This window comes from Catharus ustulatus, chromosome 1 (genome assembly GCF_009819885.2).
Source record: "Catharus ustulatus isolate bCatUst1 chromosome 1, bCatUst1.pri.v2, whole genome shotgun sequence".
NCBI classification, from domain to species: domain Eukaryota; kingdom Metazoa; phylum Chordata; class Aves; order Passeriformes; family Turdidae; genus Catharus; species Catharus ustulatus.
In genome coordinates, this window is record NC_046221.1 from 108,244,923 (window position 1) to 108,267,409 (window position 22,487).

Sequence of the window (22,487 nt, forward strand, 5' to 3'; positions counted from 1 at the left end):
AGGGAGTAATCAGAGATTGTATCTGACAAGTTACCCTGAGTAGAAAATACTTTTATGGAAATTATACTTCACTAGCAGACACAGCAAAGGACAGAAAAATGGGAAAGCTTCTCAAAAAATTCAGCATTTAATTACCTGGTTCTCAGGAATGTGTTTACTCCACTGGGAAGGCCTAACTCAAATTAGTTGTCTCCATCCTTGCATGATAGTCTAATTGAATTTATTTTTTATTTATTTTCCCAAGTGAAGGCTTCCTGCATTCCCTCTTACCTGGTATTTAATGAAATAACTACATGAGGGCTTCTTTGAAGACAAGTCAAGTAAACTTCTATGTAAAAATCTAAATAATTGTCATGTGCTTTTTTCAATGGCAATACTTAAAAAATTTTATGCAGACAGCTAAGCTGACTTCATATGTTCATCAGATTTTTGGCATCACCAAACCCACCTCCCCCATTTTTGTAACCACTAATCATGTATGCCAAGGTGCCTTTTTTCTTTAAAAAACAAACAAATGTGGTCTACTTTTTCCAAGCCGTTTGATGCATCAACAAAAACATGCTAGATGCAGGGAAATGACTGCAGGTGCTCATTGACTGACCTATCTGTTTGGGCTAATGAAAAGTGATGGTGTACAAGAGGGGGTTTTGCAAGAAACGCACCCACAGAAGCAGAATTAATTCCATTAACATTTAATGCCAATTAGCAGTTTCCTGCTATCCAGCAGCAGTCTCCATCATGCATATAAGATCACCTACTATTCAATATGCAATGAGATTTATGTTTCCACCATGAGTTTTCGTTCTACTACCTAATTAAGGCTAAATTCTCCAAACATTTCAAGCCCCTTGTGAAATAATCAGAATAAGAGCTCCTTTGAAGTTTTTGCCCTTAATGTCACAACAGGAGCTGCTGGGTACTGAAGGCATCAAAATCTGGTCTCATCCTCTTTGAAAATCCCGACTCCAAATGTCTGTGAAGTGCTTTCATTCAAGAGCCATGTTCTGTGTTTTCTGGCGTTCTGTACAAACCTTTCTCTGGCAAAGCAGTCAAAAGGCTCCACAAGAGAAAGGAGACAGAAGAAAAATAAAATTAAATGACACTGAAGTAATTTACGCTGTCATTCCTGCACATACATTTGATAATTTTAGACTTCTATAAAATTTGGTTTGCAAAGAAAGAAGATATGGACTAGTACATAAAGGAGACAAAACAGCCTCATTGCAGGTTTGTAGCCTACAGGGATGAGGGAATTTCTTATTTCTAGAGGCATTACATCAAAGTCACTGTTATGAGACAAGTACCCCAGGTGCCCCCTGGCTTGCTGGGATTTTAATTACCTTGCCAATATAAATCCTATTTTGCTTATATACTTTGTACTCCTGTAGAGAAGTCTCTTCTGTATGACTTTGTATTTATAGTCTGAAGTTGGAGAAGTATATGAAATTATTTTTTTCTATTTTGCCAAACTGGAGTGGTTTTGGAGAACAGAGAAAGTACTTTTGAGAGAACGTTCTCTGAAGTACAATATTTACATCTAGCCATGCTTTGGATTTTGTTGGCGAAACTGCCAAACAGCTTATTCATAAGACTAAGTCCTGTAAACACACCACAAGTACTGTTATAGTCTTCCCCTTCCTTTCAGGCATGTTGCACAGTAGAAATTTGGCATGGCTGTGATTCTCTGGACAGTCTTAGCACCTTAGCCGTTTCTAAAATGTAAAGCTTAGAGGAATCTCACTGATTCACAAAGCATCTAAGACAAGATAATTCCAAAGGCTTTATAAAAGTTTTAAGACTTGTATCCACAGCTCTGGATTTATAGAAAGAAACAGCTGACAACAAACAAAACCTTTATGTAGCAGACTCCAATTAAATCCCAGGACATTGGAGTATTTGCTAAGTTGAATCAACCACAGAAACAGGAGCATCCAGCTCTATAAAAGTTTTGGACAAGTGCAGATGTTTGCAGCTTAGTTCTGCTTTCAATCACAATTCATTTTTCTCTGAGAATTTCACTTGGGAATTTCACTAAAGACTTTAGGCACAGCCTGATATTACAAGCAGTTTAGTAGAGCAGTCAATTAAAAACACAAGGTCAGAAGCCTAAGTAGCTAAGGAGAACCATGCATTTTTTTCTGTCTAATCACAGACCTAGACAAAGGATAAGCTGGATCCTGGTGCAACTCATTTTAGTATATTCAGGCCTTAATGATTGTTCCTTTGGGCTCTTCTCTTAGCTAAGCTTTGAAAGCAAACACTGTAGGAGCAAAAAGAGATCTAATTGGGGATTTTTTTGACACCCCTTCCAGCAACAGCACTACTGTATTGCTTTTAATGCTTTTTCCACTGGACCACATATGTGCAACTTTTTTCTCCTTATTCCCTTACCTTACACCACCTAACAGGCATCCCACCTCTAATACTCAACTGAAGCAAAGCTCTTCCTTTATCCACAAGCTGTTCTCCCTGGTCTCTTACCACACACATAGAAACACTGATTTATAGCAAGCCCTCCTCTGCTGTGTCACCAGCCCAACTTGCTTGATTATCTCCTAAACACGATCAAACTTCCAGCTTGGCTTTAAACTTGCCTCACACTTTCTGCTGTATCCCCCAGTTACCAGCCAAGGGACAATGCCATGCAGGGAAAGACGATCTCACCCCTCTCAGACTTCCTATCAGACTATGCCTCTTATCAGCTCACCTTTTTTCTCCCCTTTCTGATCTGCCTTTCCTATGTCCCTCCACACACTGTCCAAATAAAAATCCCAGACAAGACATACTGGTGTACTTCCCAGCCAGCTAAGTATCTCAAATCATAGTAATATAAAATTAAAAATTTCATGTTGATATTAAGGCCTCTGGTTTATAATTTTTCTCAAAACAATTCCACTTTCCAGGCAGGGTAAGAAAGTCAGCAGCAAGAGCGCAGTCTGAAAATACAAGTCATTAAATATTAACATTAATTGTTAAAAATAAATATGGGTAACCTCAGGTTACCATAAGCCCTTTCTTTTTTCTGACCTAGTTATCTCAGCCACTCCTAGACTAAAAGTTTCATTCCTGATGTGAAGTAAGTGCTGATGCATTTCATCTTGCAGCTTGTCAGGCAGATCCATCAACTTTGGGTTCTCCTGGGCAGGTGGAAACTTTGGAGGCTTCCAGCTGCACCACGTATTCCAAATTTCAAGTGTAAACAAGTGTTTTTTCTTAAGCTGTGGGCTTAAGGAACCTGCAGAAAACCCCTCAAAACTCAGTGTGCTTTTCAGCACAGCAGTGCTTGTGAGAAGATACCCTAGCGTGCACAAGCAAAACAAATAATAGAGCTTAAAATGAGAAATATTTAGCAAACTCATTCATTCTTGCAATGTTGAAATAACACTTTTTCCCGGTTGGGAAGCAAGGGATCTGTTTTATCTTGACAAGTTCATTTGGATATCATGTCCTATTTATCATCATGGAGAGCACCGAGGTGTGGGCAGTTCCTACGGATCAATTCTTCAGACAAGATTAGCTGGAACTGTTGTGATGTATATAAAAATTAATTGTAATAAATTTATTTCCCATTTCTGCCATGTTAATTGAGATTAATTGCCTAAGCAATGATTATTTCAAAGAGCACATAATTCATTTGAATATTTTTGGTTATTTTAAGAGCTCTCTATGGAAAGTTAGTACATTACAGACTTTGTACAGAATTTTGGTATATATTTATTTTATTAATTCCAGAATAAATCAGTCTATAGATGGAATGCAGTCAAATGGTGTCTTCTCTTGCATGGCCTTTTACTGCCTTTTACCAGAGAAGTGCTTGCTGAGAGGAAGACAGTGATGGGTCTGGGTGACCAACAAGGTAGAATCTTTCCAAATGCCAAACTAATCAATAGAATACTAACTTGGTAGCACACTTCACAGAAAACAATAGCTAGAAAATATCCTTTTTATAGGATAGCGACTTCCTGTTGCCTACTGCAACACATAGGCAGTTAGCAAACAGGTTGTCCATAATCATGAAAGTTTGGGGAATTCAAGGTGAAGAACTCAGACGCAAAGAGACACAATCCCCAGGCACTGCAGTGATCACAAAGTATTGTGATCACAGCGAATACATATTTGCCTGAGAGCTGTCACCTGGGAGTGGGCTCCCAGGTCGAAGTCCTGAATAAAGAAAGGACATCAGGTATAAAGACAGAAGACTTTTTTCCCCCTGAATTTGTTTTTTCGCATGGAATTCTTGCTCCATTCTCTTTATGATTGCAAATAAATCCATGTAACAGGATGGTCTCATATGAATGGTTTTCACTTTAAAAAAATAACAAATCTGTCTTCTTTAAATGTTTTCCATTTGCATTGTTAGGATAGTTAGTATATTTAATGTACCAAGGAAAAGGTTAGGATATATGGCAGTGCTCTGACACACAGTCAGGGTACAGGAGATGCCAGGGAAAAAGTGAGCATGAATTGATTTGGGGCTTTTAAAAACAAACCCTGTGACAGGAAGCAACTTTTACATTGTTTTCCCGTCATCTCTAAGGGAAACATTAAATACATGTGCTAGTTTCTTAAATTATTTAAAGGAAATAAAATCACATGTTCTTGCTAAAAGCTTGACAGTAGATGTGCTCAGACAAGAGGAGCATGTAAATTCTGCAAACCATCACATACTAATAGATGTTTCTGGGCAAACAGCCACAAAAGGAAATAGGATTTTTCACTGATAGCATCTGTCAACAGAAGAACAGTAATCACGTGGTTTATGATTAAATTTAAATATAAATATAATGGGTGAAGTCCACTGTAATTGCTATGTAGCTAGAAGTATTTACACAAGTGTGATTCTAGGTGATTTAACACAGCAGCACAGAACTCTCTCAGAAAATCCACAGTTTCCATTCCCAGGACAAGATACACAAATGGTGCAGTACCTGCTTCTGCTGCTGCAGTAATTCTGCAGTCTGCAGCTGTGGTCCATGATCAGTGCTCTCCGTGGTGGGATGCTGGGAGAAATCTGCCAGTGCAAACACAACATCCTCTTCCTCCTCCTCTCGCTCTGCATCGTTTGCCTTCTGCTCAGGCTGAATGCCAAAGTCTGGGAGGGACTCAGGGTGCTCAATCTAGAACATGAGAGGGAACACAGGAACAGGCTTTTGCCATTTACCCCTGGGGCCAGAAAATTACTGAAGGACTAAGGGAAGGGGTTGCATCTCTGGGGTAGCATATACTGACTTCAACTCAGGCTACAGAGCTGATCTTTGGGTTTCATATCACACACTGCATGTGTGAACACAACACTATGAAGGCCTGCAACACAGGGGGATTTATGCAGCTGAGATGGGTCTAATGTCACATCATGAATATAATCCATCACACATTAATCAAGAGCTCTACAAGACACTGGAGTATTGTGTGATGAAGTAATAGAGATTAGGAAGTATCCAAATCTATCACTTTATTTTCTCTAAAGCATAAGCAAAGCATGACTCCAATAATGACTAGAGATGGGCTGGTAATAAATTAACAAGTCAAAAAATCCAAACAGTCAAGAAATGAAAGCTTTTTGGTATTAGAAGATGAGCTATTTTACACAGACACAAATTAACTGCTGAAGTAAAGTAGAGGCAAATTACTTCTAAATAGCTACTCATCTCTTGTTTCTGACTCATATTACCAGAGCAGATGAATCTAAAGATCTTCATCCACCCTTTATCTAAGGATACAAACCACTGGAGTATTCAACTTAAGCATACTCTGACCAGACCTGAAAGGTTACTTGTACTGCCAATGCAGAAAACCTTCAAAAACACAAGGTACAAAAGGATCAGAAATACAGAGAAAAAATTACTTTGTTGCTTACCTAAGGGCTTCAGAATTGTATGGACCTGCAAAACAAATCTATTGTTCTCAAGAATTTAGTATAAAATGTCAGAATGGGAAAACACTCTTTTTTTTTCCTTTAGCTAAGAAGCAAATAGTAATGCTGGGTGTGCAACTCAACACTTCCTTCGCAGAGCATGTTGGCTGGCAACCACACCCCTGCTGAGATGTGTCAGCCTGGGGATTCCAGGTTGTTATGTACTTCTGAAATTCCTGATCTTGATTTAGCCTATACTTAGAAAAGCATCATGATGACGACTGGTATACTGCTGCTGACGGCGACAGACGTGTGTATGGAGAAGGGGAACAAATTAGGATGATTCACTGTAAGTTCCCACATGAAGCTGCATAATTCTCCTGCCAACACAGAAACAGAGCTTCCCTCCATCTGTATTGCTGAAGGCTTTGTAAGGAACGCACTATGCACAGGATGAGAAAAACAGCAGCACTCGATCCATCTAAACAGATTTGATTTCCTCACCTTGCTAATGTGCTTTTTTGCTTTCAAAAAATTACTCAGGAGTCATATCTTTGAGACCTAATTAATTTTTCATTTACTATGAAAGAGATTTTCAGGATGTGCTAAGGGTTTAAATTTAAAGATTGGTGATCTGTAACATACCATGCAGAATATACTTCAGCACAAACCAGCTTAAGCTTTCATGTTTAATTTGAATGCCCTTTTAAGATATGTGCAATTTGAAAGCTGCTGGTGCCACATCATATTTCAAGTCTACACTTAAAGAAGGGACATCCCAGTACTCATCTGGGTTGTTGAGGTGTGACAGTTACCTCTAATGTGTCTTCCCCTTCCTCCTCCATTCGCTTGCCTTGCCGCCAGTGTTTCAGCAGCCACTTCAGTTTGACATACAGGAGAAAGGTGTCCTGCTTGAAATGCCTGAGTTCCTGCTGCAGCAGATTTTTCTCTTGACTCCAGGTCTTCTCTTCCAGCTTGTTCTGCAAAGTCAAGCTCTGCACTTCCAAGTCTTTTCTGCGCAGGGTCTGCATATGCTCCTCCTCCAGCTTTAATGGAATAACAGGCAACATGTCAACAGGATGGTGTCATGGGGCAGTCTCCAGGACTTGTACTTCATTGGGTGAGACAAACTGAAATCTCTCATTTTCATCAGTAGTGAGTAGCTATTGAGTTTGGCTCAGTAAGTTCCTCAGCAGTTATGGCTGCTGAGAAATGAGAGGATAGCAGATGATAAGCTTTGCTTGGATAACCATATGAAAGTAACCTGCTGTGGAAGTGGATATTTACTTCAAAGATGCACAAGAGCTCTGAGTCTGGTTAAACATTTTACACCACTCATATTTTCCTCCCTCTCTTGGTTGTACCCCTGCAGCAGGTTCCCAGCACAGCCACCAGTCCCACTGCTGGATATATCACACCTACAAAATGCATTTGCAGCCATTCATACAAGGTAGGACCACAGCTGCCCTTCAGGCAACCTGGAATATTTGCCTTGCAATTTCCCTCCACAGCCACAGATTCAATCTGCCCACAGTTGCTACATCTCCCTCTGCCTCTAGAAGAGCAACACTTCTGAAGAAAACACATCCAATACCTCAGATACAAACACTGATCCCTATCTTCTACCAGTTCATACTTGAAGGCATCTCAATGATACCACAGTAAAGAGTCTCTCATTCTGGCATGACTATATCTGGGACACAAGCAGGAACGGAAGAGACAGGAACAGATTGCAACTCATCATTTGACATATCTCAACCTTAGTACTAAAATCACCAAGAAAAGCTCATTCTTTAGAGGACACATATAATTACACCTATTTCAATGCAAGGCCACCTGAAACATCATTCTTAAAACATGAACTCTTCCTCAATACATAAAAATCAAACCATGGCACGACATGCACCCAACAGAACTTGTACAAGTTAGCTGTACAATATCTCATTTTGTGCATAGATGAGAAAGTGCTTCCACTTCAACCAAGCTGTGGCTTCTTCATAATGAAGAAAATGCAGATGGAAAATGAGTACAGAGTCACTGTTGACAGGTGCCAGTTTCTATTTTCTGTTCTGCAGAACAACAGCCTCTCCTTTTCCTGACCAGCTCCATAGATGAGATCTATGAAAGCCACAGTACACTTATGACCACAACAATCCAAACCACCAGAACACACCCTGCATCAAACAATGTTCACATAAGAATAAAGAATATTTCAGGGACTAGGACTCCCTAGCAATAAATACTGCTAAGAAATATATGTTTGATTTTCATGGCAACATTCAGATGCTTCTGAAACAGGCTACAAGTCCATATGAGATAGTTTACTAAGGACTTGCCTGCCATCTAAATATTGTGCTCCTGCATAGTTCAATTTTTTAGCATCTATGCTACTGTGCCTTTAAAAGTTTGCAATTAAATTGAAATTATTTACAGAAGTTGCTAATTTGAAATGAAGCTTAAAAAGTAGTCTGGAACAAAATTAGCCATAATGGCCCAAAAAACCATACACACAACTCCTAATAACACTCATGGAGATGGTACACTGCTAGTACATATCAATTTGATGACATTAAACATCTCTAAAAATGAAATAGTAAAAGAAGGGCTGATTTTAAATTTAATTTTTACAGAAAGAAAAAAGTAGATTTAATGTTGAAGACGATTCTTCCACCAAATGAAGTTATGGCTAAATACATCAAAAATCTGAGTAATTTCCACCAGAAATCCTGGAAGGTGATAAAAAGGGAACATCATAAACAGGATAGGCATAATCTGGAAAAAATGAAGGATCCAGAAGATGCTTTTTATTCTTCTATTTCTGCTGGCTATCAACATGAACAGCTAGCTTTAATGTTGTTGCATTTTTCATTGTTTTGACAAGCTGTTATATTTCAAATCTCTGTGGTCATGAATTCTTGCAGAAGACCCTAGTGGAGGTAGATTCATAGAGTAGTATGCTTTTTCAATGGATAACAATTGCAAAAAGAAAAGAACCTTAAGAGGCAGGCATAGCTGCCAAAAAGCTTTCACAGCCAAGGCAACTAGGAAGGAAATCAATTGACTGGTTGCCTTCAAAAGCTCCAGTGGAGATCAACTGAAAATTAAAGCTAGTTATGAAAAAACAGAGAGATATCACTTGGGCATAAAGAGATTAGTTGGCACAAGGAAAAATTCTTTATAGTATTCAAAAATTGTGCTGAATTTAGTCTATGAAGTAAATTTAAAAAGGAAGCTTCAGTTAAGAGCCAAACAGCCTGCAGAAATTATCAACAGATTTTTTTTCACTCTAGGAGCTAGAGATCACAAAATGATTGACTAATTTGTTCCAGCCTTCAAAAGAGCAGGGAAAGCTCATGTAAAAAAAATTATTTATTCACCAGCTATTAATAAGAAGATTGGAAGCACTGAGTACTTACAAATACAAGAATGAAGGTCCTGATTTGTTTCTCAGCTATATGTGTATAACAACTCCTCTTAAGTATGAATAAGGCATGGAGCCAAACTGAGCTCCCAGGGATCAAACACACCCTTCTCTAGCTCATGGAGAGCTGAAGGGTGACAGAATTCTCCATGCAGTATTTTATGTCTCTACCACGATTTCTGCTGCAGAGGGGAGGACAAAATTCATCTCCACCAAGCAGAGAAGCCAGATTTGCAGTGGTAAAATAGGCTTGAGTTTAGATTTCCCCAGATTCCAGATTCTTCGTTTACTCAGATGAGGTCAAACAGGCACAGCCATCAGGGCACAAGCTCCCACAGTCCTGACAAACAAGGCTCATGTCACATATCATGGTCATGCGTCTCTCCCATGGTGGGTTTTGTATTTACCTGGATGATCCTTTCTGTAAACTTTTCTTGCTCCTCTCGGTGAAGTCTTGTCTCCTGCTCAAGCTGAGCCTGAAGCTCCTGTATCGATACATTCTGTACAGGTAAAACATGGGAATCCCTGAGCTGATCAGCAGGACAAAGGGATAGGTTTAGCAGAAAATGTGTCTCCAAGGTGTACAAAAAATGAAAAAAGAGCTGCAGGACAGATATCTGCACAACTCAGGGTTATCAATAGTTAAAAACAAAGCACAGTGTGCAAATAAATAACAATGTCCTAAATCTGTGTGGGAATTTCCTGTGTGGTTTCTTCTGGAAACTAAAGCTGGGATGCTGATGTTACATATTGGATATTTCCTTGAAGCCTCTGCTCTGGATTTGCACTTCAATAGCTGAGACTCCTGTTTGCAAGATTATGCATTTGGCAGTGCATTTTTTCATCATAATACATCAGTGAGATTTCAACATCTCTGTGCAAGATGAAGCTAATGCACGCATATTGAACCTAATTATTTATTCATTTGCAACAGTTATGATAGGGCAGTTAATGGGACACCATTTACTAAACCAACTTAGAATACATAAGGTCCCTTTCTTCAGATACAAGACAGATCTTTGCACAAATCAACTTCATTCTGTGATTTCTGCTCAAAATAATTACTACGAAAATGTCACGGTGATAAGCTGGGTGAGCTTGAGATCTGACTGAAATAATTAAGTATCCCCCCATTTCAGGTCCAATACTGTATTAATCTTAATACTTTCAATTTTATGTTCTCATTAAGTTTGGCATCCCATCAACTTTACTTCTGAAAGTTCCTTAACTCAAAAATAAAGACCCAAGAAGGCAGAGTCAGATCTCATTATTTATACTCTGGTAATGAATCTTGTGGAACTTATATTTCTGACCAGAACTTTCTGTGCCCTTCGCTTTGTGTCTGTCAGTTTGATGCTAAAACTGATTTATCTGTACAGAAGTGATGCTTGGCTGGATGCCATCCTCTTCATGTGCGTGACCACAGAAAACACCACAGCACCAAACTCCTACTTCCCAGAGCAAACATGTACTCAAAGACAGGATTGTTTCAGGCTTCAAAGTGTAATCCCAACTTCTCAGCTGGCCCACGTCCTGCATGCTCCAACCTCAGCAGCTGCAAGGACATAACAAAGGTCGTGGGACAGCTCTCATGGGCTGTGTTGCCATTTCCCTCGCCAGCATCAGCCCCAGCACCCACCTCCTCCCCAGGCACTCCTCCCACTGCCCAGAGCAAAGCCAGCAGCTGCTGCTGTTCAGGCCACACAGCCCTTGCTGGAACATTTTGGTTATTTAATATGTATTCCTCCCTGCAACAGACACTCCTCACCTCTCCTCTAGGGAGAAATCAGATAAGGCAAATGGAAGAGTCCCAAAAACCACCTGCAGGACCATACTCTGATGAAAACCAAAAATGGACCTACATAGATTTTCTGGCCCCTATCAGTCCTTCTTTACTTGAGTCATTTATTGACTTGTGCATATCTGTTTTGTACCTGAGGAAAAGACACTTCCATCCCTCTGAAAGGCACACATAAGGTGATAAACAACATTATCTGCCTTATCAATTTCATCTGCCTCTGTAATGTGTCTGCAGACATTTTCTAGTGCATAAAGCCAACATTTGGTCTCACAAGTACTTTGGAAGAACTGCTTGTGATGGGATTTGTCAGTTTTGCACAATCATTTTTAAATTGTTAATTTAACTTTGTCATGCAATAAAGGAAAAAATACTTTCATCAGGAATTTCTGCATTATTGTATTCTGAACCAGGCTTCTTTAGAAGCACGGTAAACAAAAACCAATGTATCAGTTTATTAATGTATAATTTAAAAAAAATCTGTTCCTTCCCTTTATGAATTCAAAATTATTAACCCATCTGATTTTTTTAATAACTATTAGCCCATGCAACCCCAAATTTCAGGAAACTTGGGTGCTAAGATTATGTGGTAACTGCTGGAATTACTGAAAAGAAATTAAATATATCATAAAGGCAGATGCAGCATTCCATGCATGCTAAGTCAAAACCACATCACAACTGCTTTGCCTCTTCCAGGACAATACATTTTTTAAGTCCTAAAGAAAATTTAAATTGAAAAGCAGCTAGTGCATGAATGCAGAGTTGCACGTCTTTTCCCTTCCAATGCAACCCAAGAACTCTTCATAGTTTATAATAAGATATAATGTCATTTCTACCAGATATCTCCACTGCTCAAACCAGGGGAGGTAAGGTTGCTTAAGTGCCTAATAGATTGTACAATCTATTAGGATTGTGAATGAATAATACTTCTAAATGTATCATGTAATATTTGTGTATGCAGTTCAGGTACCTGATACTGCACTGAAGGATGCAGTCTGTACGTTTGTATGTGGAAATCAGTCCCCTATCATACAACCAGCAGGGTGAAGTCTGTGGCACAACTGTGGCTTTGTTTTGTTTTGTAAAGCAACACTACAACAAAATGGACACCACAGTTGATAATCTGTTATATTCCATTCTTTGTTCCTTTGGTCTCATTAAGGAATGTGCTGCACAAGGAACGGAAGACACCAGAATACAACGGCCAGTGCACAATGTACTGACACCACAGAACAGACACAAACTCACTACAACCCGACATACAAACACAATACCATGGGAACTAGGAGCTAGGGCTACTCTACCACAGCACCACAGAAACAGCTGCACTTCATCCACACCTCAACACAGACTAACAGTTTCCCATGTACCCCAGTTATTGCATTACCACATACATTTCCATTCCTGTCCCCTCAGACAGGCACTGCCAAATCCTTCTGCTCAGTCCTTTCATCTCACCTGTTATCACTCCAGAACAAGCTAATCCGTGTTGATGTCTTTACCTCAAGAGGATGCACAGAGAAAAGTCATCCACACCTGGGGACTTCACCACCACTCCCTCACTGTACCAACCCCTTTCCCCACCTCTCAGAGTGCTGACAGCTTTTCAGGTTACTTTGCAGATCACAAAATCCCACATTTCTGCCATGACATGTTTTTACAAGATTGCCATCCAAGACAAGGTATGGCTGAGTTTTACTTGCCTGTTTTCTCCGTTTTACTGTAGCAAATTGCAATCTCAATTCACCTGCAAATTTAATCAATTTATATGCAACAACCGTGAACATGAAATTTCACGGAATCTTTCTCTTAGGCTTTTCCCTCCCCCCAGAAACGATCAAACAAAATAAGGCCTGAGGAGGCAGGGTAGAACAATGCTCTCCTGCATTCACGTGCAATTCCAAGGAAGTAAAAGATGAATATTTTATGCTGTTCCTCTAAAGCTACATTAAAATGCTTTGATACTTGGACCTCACATTTGAACATATAGTTTAAAAATTGCTACTTTTTCACAGATTGACAGCTGGACATTGCATGCAACAGTCAGAAAGAAAATTCCAGTGCCTTTTGCTACACTTTTTACATGCAATTCACATCTAACTGAATTGACAGAGGCTGCTTCTGAAGATGTACTCTCCTTCTCACCCCTTAAAAAAGAAAACATATATTCCATTTGCTAATGTAGAATGGGCAGCTGTGTGGTTATTTGTCTGTGCTTATATGAAAAGTCTGAGTTTGGGAAAACACAGAACACTTCAAGTCTTTAAAAATCCTTCTCATTGTATGGATAGTACACAAAGTCTCACCAAGTTCAGTTAGGACTCAAAGATCCAGATTTACATCATAAAGGGTGTTTTAAGCCATTGTCAACCTCCACGGCATCTTACATAGCTAGAAAGAACACAATACATCAAAGTAAATTATCCTTGCTTCCCTTAATCTTGGTGGGAAGGAATAATCACAGCATCAGTTTATCTTCTTCCCACAGTTTTGCACTGGAGGAAGAGACAACATAAGACATAAAACTTTCTATGTGGTCCTTGGTTGTTGTTGTTGTTTTGTTTGCTTTCTTTACCAGAAGAAAAAAAGCCCCAGTGTGTAAACCATTCACTGCTTCCTTTCTGGAAAAAGAAAAACTTTAAGCAGAGAAATGGATGTGCGAATTTTCAGCACATGGCTGGGAGCTGCTACAAAAACCATCCGGCTGAAAAACTCTCGCATGGAATTATGAAAATTGCACAGAAACAGCACCAGTTAAAAAATAGAACAGTCAAAATATAGATCAACATTCTCCTCATACATCCAAAATGAATCCATACAGAAGTTTTGATTCAAAGCAGGTGGTAAATTGACTTACCTAACTTGCACATCACTGTATCTGGTTGGTCCACACTTAACCCAGTAATTAACTTAGAGTTATACCTTCCTTATTGGCATGATAAGTATGGAAAATGGATAAACATATTAAAAATGGCTTAGAGGAAATTATTCTTCAGTGTGTGCTATTTCTATTTTATTACTAGACCTCATGGAAAACTTGCATGAAAGACATGCTCTCACTTTCTCCAGCCTATCTGCTTTTATTTTACATCTCTGGTAACAATTCACTCCTTTTACATTAATTGTCTTCATAGTTCTTCTTCCATAACCTATGAGTGTCAGAGATTTTATGGTATTTTTCTACACAGAACCAAATGTGTAACTTTAAAAGCTATGTATGAAAATAATCAAACTCTGAAATGCTAAGTGCTTTTGCCTTTGATATTCACTTGCTCAGGAAAAGGCAGAACTGAGATCCTCTAAAGGAAGAGAAGTAGGAGATGAAGCTCCAGTTTAGAGCATTGGGTATCAAATGCAACAAGCCATATCTGGTCATTTGAAAGAGTGAAGTTTTTCTTCTTCAGACTGTCTTCTTGCTTCTGAATAAACAGGAGGAGATTGCTTGAGGAAGCTGCCTTATGTTTATGGATATTCCATTGGCAGAAATCACCAGTTGAAAAATTATTTACTGTTTTTCCCATCGGTTTCCATTTGTTGCCATAAGATGTTTGTTCCTTGTTACCTTTCCCAGTTCTCCTGTTTGTTTTAGTCAGGGTAATTCTTACTAGTTCACCTGCTTTTTCCTTGGACAGTAAAGAATGATTTCCCCATCCTACTATAACAGAGCTCTGCTAAAATCATGAATAATGGATCGAACATCCACCCCAATGGGCTGCAGCCTCCCACAGCAGCAGCTGAAAGGCTCATTTCAGCAGGAAAACAAAGCCCTGCTCTTAAGGCAATTTCAATACATAATTTCCCTTGGTCTGGGACTCTAACCCACCTCTTTAACACGCAAACACATTCTAATAATCCTGTTGCACTAACTGCTGCAGTGCAAAGCCCAAACAACAGCAGATGTTTACAGTTAGGCCACAGGGTAGTTTCAAGCACATGTCGGTCTGCATTTACTGTATTTAATCAAACAATTAGGCTCCCATGGTGCTCATTTTTAAAAATAGAAGGAATTGCTAAATAAAAGCTGTTCAGCACTGCTTGTGAAAATTTTGATTTAAAATTCAGTTTGGAAAAAAAATAAATTTAGATAAATGGGTTTGCTTGAATAAAAAGAAAACATTTTCCCCAGTGAAATGAAAGGCTAGTGTATATATTTTCACTTCTTAAGTCAAAGCAGAAAAAGACTCATGTAGCCATACCCACTGTGGGCATTAAAAAGGTTTGAGTCCCAGTTTGAAATTTCTGTGGTAATAAAAAAGACACCTTTGGAATTTGAGTAGTATTCTTTCCTGTTCATTCATCTGGAACAAAAAAAATTAGCAGTTTTTGCTAGTGTAGTGTATGAAATAAAAAAAATCAAATTAAAATAAATTAAAATATTTAAATGGAATAATAAAATTAAATTAAATAATGAAATTTAAAATGATACCTTCCAAAATTATTTTCAGAAATCTTCTTCACTTGGGATCGACTACTACAGATTTTAAGATTTTTACAGGCTGCCTACCCACTGAAAAGTTTTAGCATTAAGGACTGTAATATTCTTTATTGTGTAAGTGATCATGCCTGTAAGAACATCTTAGTCGTCCACATTTTCTCAATTAGACTATTTGCACCCCAAGCCTTGGTAATATTTTGAGCACATCTGATCCTAAAGTGGTTATTCTCTACCTTTGATTATAATTACTGGTTTGTTCCTTGCCAGGTTATGGTGTGAAAACTGTCCATCCTCTACACAAGCACAGTTTGCAGTACATAATTTATACCTCAGCCCATCCTGGGAGAGGAAAATAAAAGGTATTGTGCCAAAATTAGCCAAATCCTTAATCCTAACAGAGGGCATATATATACAGGCCTTAATATAATAACACACTGATGTATGATAAGGGAAAACCAATAAATATGACAGAATTTAAAAATAAATATTGTAATATTGAAATATTGCTGGAGTAATTTTCTTATGTTATCTACCATACCTGTCAAGCAATATCAATTTCTGATTGCAAAGGGATCCATGCTGAATGACAAGATTTCTCTACCTGATTGGCCCCTTTCACAGCTGAGGAAGAATTAGTTTAGCCTTCACTGAGAGGCTTATAGTATCCTGGTATTATCAGATATCCTTCCTGAGGTCTATTATCACCGTTACAAGGGAAAAGTTGGAAGAGATGCTGCTGAGCAAATTTATTGTTCTAATTCTATCAAAGATCTGTGCTGTCAGGATATTTGAAACCAAACCAAACAAAACCAGATGAAGCGCCACTTCCCCTTTCATATTCACATCATCATGCTGTTTGGTTACCAGTTGCCCTGAAGTTTTTATCTTCCTACCCCTGCTTTCTAAGTCTTGCAATTGCTTTCTCTCTAAGCCAGCTGTCCTAGCCAGCAGTCCTCTTTTCCCAGACTGAGTTAGGGGTTTCAGATCTATTAAGTCTTCTTCATGTGTCTATAGAATTAAAAGCATGTTAAAGCTCATCCCTCACTCGAAGCTACTCTAACCATCACAGTTTCAAGAACTGGCTTCTCAGTGGCCAGCAGAAAATTTTCTCACTACTCCAAGCCCAACTTTACAGAGATTGTTTTCTTCATGACCTGTTGCATTGTCTGAACAACCTGTGTTCATGAGAAAGCAGCCAAGGAGATGTATATTGAGGCAGATATGGCCTCTGCATGAATGAAGATTCAAATAAAAACTGATTGATGTTTTCGACAAATGGAAAAGTACTTAACAACCCAAACAATGGAGAACTATGCTTTAAATTAGCTTTTTTGGAAGCTGCAGGGTGCTATATTCCTGCATGGTGTTGAAAATCACCATGCACATCAGCATTTACTGACAGGCAAAATGCAAAGTAATCTCTATCTGTAGACTTTCCGGATTTAAAATATCCAACAAGGTAAAACCTGAAAGCATGATCAAATATCAGGGATTACAATCTCTTCCAGAGATCTTTCATTTCTCTACTCTGTTGTAATGGGTCCCTGAGCTGTACTTTCTCCCTGGGCAAAGCTACTGGGAGCAGGGTGATTGCTCCAAAGTTAGGGCAAATTTGCTTCTCCAAAACTGCATGAGGCAACCACAAATTTCAGAACAGGGGTGCCGTGTTTGGTATTATTCACTCCCCCAACCCCTGGCTTCTGTTACTCATCTCCTGGCTAAGGCAGCAGGAGGCAGTGAGTAAGACGGGCTCCTTTGCTGACCTCTAGACTGAAACAGCCCTTGTCTCCTGGCCTGTAGAGTTTAATGTCTCCATCAGCTCTGCGGTGTGGGTCGGTGGTGGCTCGCTGGTGGCGAATCTCTTGCTCCTCTCCACGGTCTTGTTTGAGCTGCCACTCCATCTGATCCCTCAGTTTGGACTGTTAGATGCATGGGCGGTTTGTAACAAAAAAACAAAAGGACAGGAGGGAATAAAGAAAACAAAAATGGGTAAGGTAGACGACTGAAAAACTACAAGACAAAGAAAAGCGTGAACAGAAAAAACAACTTAAATACAGTGGCATAAGAAAGTGAAGAGAACAAAACCAAAATGAGGATGAGCAAAATGATGGGCTGAAACATCTGAAAAGCAAAAAAGAGAAAGAGAGGAAAAAAGAATGCAAACACTGGTTATGAGGCGCATGCAATGAGGATGCATGAGTCAAACCAACAGCAAGCATACAAGTCATGAAGGATATGGGACACAAGGCTCTTCCTTCCTTACTTGTGCGGTGCAGAAAAGCCATATCCAGTGTGGCAGTTGTGGCAGTTTAGACATGCGCCCATGGGCAACGCTTTAGGCAAGGCAGTCCTTCGCTGGCTACAGAGCTTCTCACTCGCTGCTCGGTTAGGGGAGTGAGCTGTAAGCAGGCTTTTCAAAACACATCACTTAGAAAACTGCATTTGGTTGGGTTCTTTTGGCAAGGCTTTTGAGAACATGCCTGACCCTTTTACAAGAGAGCATAATAAAGACCTCCTCACATTTCTTAGCAAGGTTTCTAATTTACATTCATCAGATTTTTTTTTTTTTTAATTAATCTCCTCTTTCATGGGGAAACACTGCTGTTACAGACAAAAAGAAGACAGATCTCTTTAACACCAATGGATTAGCCTTTTTGCCACGAGGAACCGCCTCTGAATCAAAGGAGTTGTGCAAATAAATAAAAGAAAAAAAACTATAAAGTGTTTGTTTAACATTACACACTTAATACACTGCGGGTCTGAAATCATAACAAAGCAGCTGTGAGGAAAATTAGCTCTAGGGTAGCAATTGCCAGAAAGAAAGAGAAACAATTAAGAGAAAGAAGGCAAATAAGAGGCTGACCTACCTGGAAGTCAGTGATTAATTCCTTCCCCAGGTTACCAATGGGAGAGTCTCGGGACATGGATGTCATTGTGGATAGGAAACTGGAAGACTCTGTGAGATGGGGAAGAGGGGAGAGGTCCTCCATCTGCTCCTTAAGGCCCTCTCCAATGTGATCAACCTTTTCCAGGAAAGTCTGAAGCTCCTTCCGGAAAGCTTTCATCCTAGAGTTGACAGTGTCCAGAAGCTCTGGTTCATGCTTATCTTCTCCCCTTTCCTCACCACTTCTGAAATCCTGCTCGGTGGATGGGCTGCTGGTTATGTGCACCTTTGCATCGTAAATCAAGCTGTCCGTATCGGTGATAAGGCGCTCCACAGTCCTTTCAAGTCGCTCAGCCTCCCGTTTGATGTTAATCAATGACTCGGTGTCCTCTTTCACTCTCATGAGCTCGGTGGAGCACAGGTCACTGACTTCTGATGGCTTCCCACTCCCAAAACCTGACGTCTTCTCATACACTTCTTCGGAGTCGCTCTCGCCCCCAATGGGCCCCTCTCTCTTTGGTTGTGGTGGACGACCGTCTTCGCTATCACTCTCTTTTTTCCCAGCATCGCTGTCGGCATCGCTGTCCCTGGGGCTGGAAGTGCGCAGGCCCAGGTGAGAGGCGAGGTCATAACGCTGGACGTTGGACATCAGGACCCTGTTCTCATACTGGAGCTTCATCACTTTCCCACTCAGCTCGTTGATTTGTGACCTGGCCGACTTCAGCTCCTCTTGCAAGGTCCCACCACCCTTGGATGCTGCGTCATCCAACCAGCCTGGCTCCTGGCCTGGCTCAAACTTGAATTTGTTCAGCTCATTTGTTAGCTGCTTGTTGTGATCCTCAATTTCAGAGATTGACCTCCTCAGCAGCTCTGCTTCCTCTTCCACAAACTGCAGGTGCCTGCGTAGCTCTGTGGCTGACTCCACAGAGTCTCCGTAGGGCGAGGTAGGAATGCTTGAAATGTGGTCCCTGCTGAGACACTCTTTTTCGTACTGGCACCTCATATCCTCCATCTCAGCTTTAATCCCCCTGTTCTCCACCTCCAGTTCCACTATTTTTCTGCCCAGTATGTTGGCCTCCTCCTCCACCAGCTTCAAACGAAGCTTCAGCTCAGCCTCCCTGGTGCTGGGTGGGCCCCCTGCTTCCCCGGTAGGCAGGGGACTGTCCACATCTCCATAGATGGACTTGTACTTCTGGAGCTCCTGCTCCAGCTCGTCCTTCTCCCTCCCCAGTTTGGCCATCTTCTTGCGCATCAGCGCTGCCTCCTCTTTGGCAAACTGGAGCTGGCACTTCAAATCAGCACTGTCCTCCTGCCAAGAATAATCACCCCCCACCCCAAGATTATATTACAATAGAAGCACAACCAGCAGCTTATTTTCCAAAATCTCCACCTCCCCATCCTCTGAGCTGTATCTTTTAAATATGCAAACAATTCACAGACAGAGCTGCACAAACCACACAGTTGACACATTTCATGGCTTGGTCTTGGTTAAATTGGCAAAGCAGCTTGATCAGAGTTAAAGAGGGACAAAAAAGAAGTATGCCTGTGCAAGTGTTGAGTGATGCAAGAGTGCCAGCACAAGGTTTTTTCTCAAATGCTGAGCAAACTTTGTGGAAAATAATGACTCAAATGAAAAGGCTCTGTTTTTGTTCCATTTACTTTTTGTTCCATTTACCTTTAATGACACACTTGTTCCCCTTAAGCACCATGAAATAAAGACTACTCAGATGAATTTGTTCATCATAAATGCAAATTTTGGGCTCCTTCAGCTAGAAAGCACAACAAAGGTGTGCTGAACTGCATGGTTGCCTGAAAAGTGAAAACTTTAATTACTGTGATCCCATAATGCTGTGAAATAGATTAAATTCTTAACTTGCTTTCCAAATAGGAAACACACTGTTGTCTCTACTGCTGTTATTATTAGGACAGAGCAGATTGTGATCTCTGTTTCTGGGACGAACAACTGTTCACAGGGGAAATCGGTGAAAACATGTGAAAAAGGGAAGAAAAATTCATTAAACAGTGTTTACATCCAAATCCATCCCATGTGAAAACCTATATTTTTCAGGAAGTACCAGGGTATTGAATGACTGTTTGGGGTTTTTTGTGTGTGTTGGGCATTGAAAAGTACTGCATCTCATCTCAAATGAAAACTCCAGTGTGTATTGTGCTGAAATAAGAGACAAGGTTAAGCAAATTCTAAGCCGGTGAACAATTTCTTTGCATGAATCACTTTCATGAATTGTCATGGAGATACAGGCACTTGGCCTCAAAAGAGACACATTTATCAGCATTAGCAGTATAATGGAAGGCAAGCTTTGAAAGATGATCTCCTGAGACAGCAGATTTTATCGTTGTTGGTAGGCCATGTGGACATATGTGCAATTATATATGGAAACTTCATTTCGGTCTCTGGAGCAGTGTTGTCTTTCACAAGAACCATTTTGTTATAATTCCTAATAATGGAAACCCAAATTCAGAGGAAAACATGACTACTTTACTTGTTCACCTAGATCAGGTTATGAAAAAAAAAATACAAAACTAATTATGGTTCAGCAATCTGAGGAAATTATTTAATTTCTATAGCACACATGCTAGCACATTGGTATTCTGTGTTACCTAGATTAATTTTGCCACATTCTATTTACATAAAAACAAATTATTACTTAATTTCAGCTGTTAATAACTGAATACACACAAAAGTGATCAATTGTATACTTCTGAACCCGATCAGCTTTCTGATTGATGCTGCCTGCTGTAGGCTGTGACTTTAAAATGCTAAATAGAAAAAAAAGTTAACTTGCATGTTAATAACATGATGGAGATAAAAATAGTAAAACTTTCTGTTAATGTGTGGTTTTCATTGATAACCAAGAGCCAAACACAAACGCAATTAGCTCATGGGTTAACTAAAATTTTGGTTATCATGTTTCTGGCATCAGAAATGTAAGTTTTAAATTAATTCAAGCAAGGTACTTATGACTGATTTGAAGCAGAGCCTCTAGAAGGTGGACTTTCTCTCCTCTTTATTGTCTCCTTGCATATACATTTCTCTTTTTCACACATATATTTGTAAATTACTTTTCTCTTTCTAGCTCTCTAGTGCAAATTAAGAATCAAATTAAAACCTGACAAAATCCTCTGCAGCCTCTGTTGGAGTCACCCTGAGTTTTGGTTGCTCTGGCTGGATAAGGCTGTATGATTAAAGCATCATCTTTGTCCAGGGCTGTGCAACACATTACCCCCGTTTTTCCTATCTGGAAACTGGTGAATCAGTTTATCCCCAGAGTTCTAGGTTTTGCTTTTAGGGAAATACAAAGATCACAAGGAAAGTTACAGCCAGACCAGTGTTGCACATCAGAATCCACGGGTGAGATGATTACTCCTGGTTATTTATTTATTTATCTGTTAATAGCTGGTCTGACATTTTCTTTATTCTGTCTTTGTAATCCTGAATTCTTTACCCAACTTCTTGTCTGCCTTTGGCTTTGGGAACCCGACTGTCTGTGGCAGTAGTTGGTGCCTTGCACCTCCCCAGCTGCAGGCAGCTGGAGAGATGCCTGAGGGAAGGGACAGCCTGCCCATCCCTCTGCTCTGCCTGGGAGCACCAGGGGCCCACTACCACCCTGGGGCCAGAGGGACCTCCAGCCAGACACCCACTGCCTTTCAGACAGTACAAATAACAGCATCGAGCCGCACTCGGGACAGCACACTCAGAGTTTGAAGCTTTGGAAGAAAAGGGAAAGGCTTAGATGGGTTTAGGGTCAGGGCCCCAGTGCTTTTGCTCAGCATCACTGCACGACTCAATGCATCTGTGGAGTTAGTGTGTTATTATTGCAGGACAAAACCACTTTTAACTCCTTTAATAGCACTACTTTTTTTGCCAGATTTTGTCTTAGCATTTTTTTTTAAAGGATCAAATTTTCAAGTTTTGTTTTTATTGCAAGAGCTGAAACAAGCAAGATTTTTTCATTAAACAAACGCAAGCCTCATACAAAACAACAGAGCTGATGGATGTTAATCTTGACTACTAAATATGATCCCATCTGGAAAGGTGAGAAAGCTCTAGATCTTCCTCACTTCCCTGCCAGGAAC

At 40.0% G+C, this 22,487-nt stretch overlaps 1 protein-coding gene across 2 annotated transcripts in view; it reads right to left on the bottom strand.

The window, feature by feature from the left end:
- The window catches only part of LOC117003867 (microtubule cross-linking factor 1-like), a 105,284-nt gene that overhangs the window by 23,110 nt on the left and 59,687 nt on the right, over positions 1 to 22,487 (bottom strand). For both annotated transcript variants that reach the window (XM_033074337.1, XM_033074418.2), the window contains 5 exons: positions 18,376 to 19,701; positions 17,272 to 17,427; positions 9,683 to 9,775; positions 6,670 to 6,900; positions 4,929 to 5,117 (listed from right to left, as the gene is read on the bottom strand). In XM_033074337.1, coding sequence (XP_032930228.1) covers positions 4,929 to 5,117; positions 6,670 to 6,900; positions 9,683 to 9,775; positions 17,272 to 17,427; positions 18,376 to 19,644 — 1,938 coding nt within the window. In that variant the 5' untranslated portion in view covers positions 19,645 to 19,701. The remainder of the gene's footprint in view (positions 1 to 4,928; positions 5,118 to 6,669; positions 6,901 to 9,682; positions 9,776 to 17,271; positions 17,428 to 18,375; positions 19,702 to 22,487) is intronic.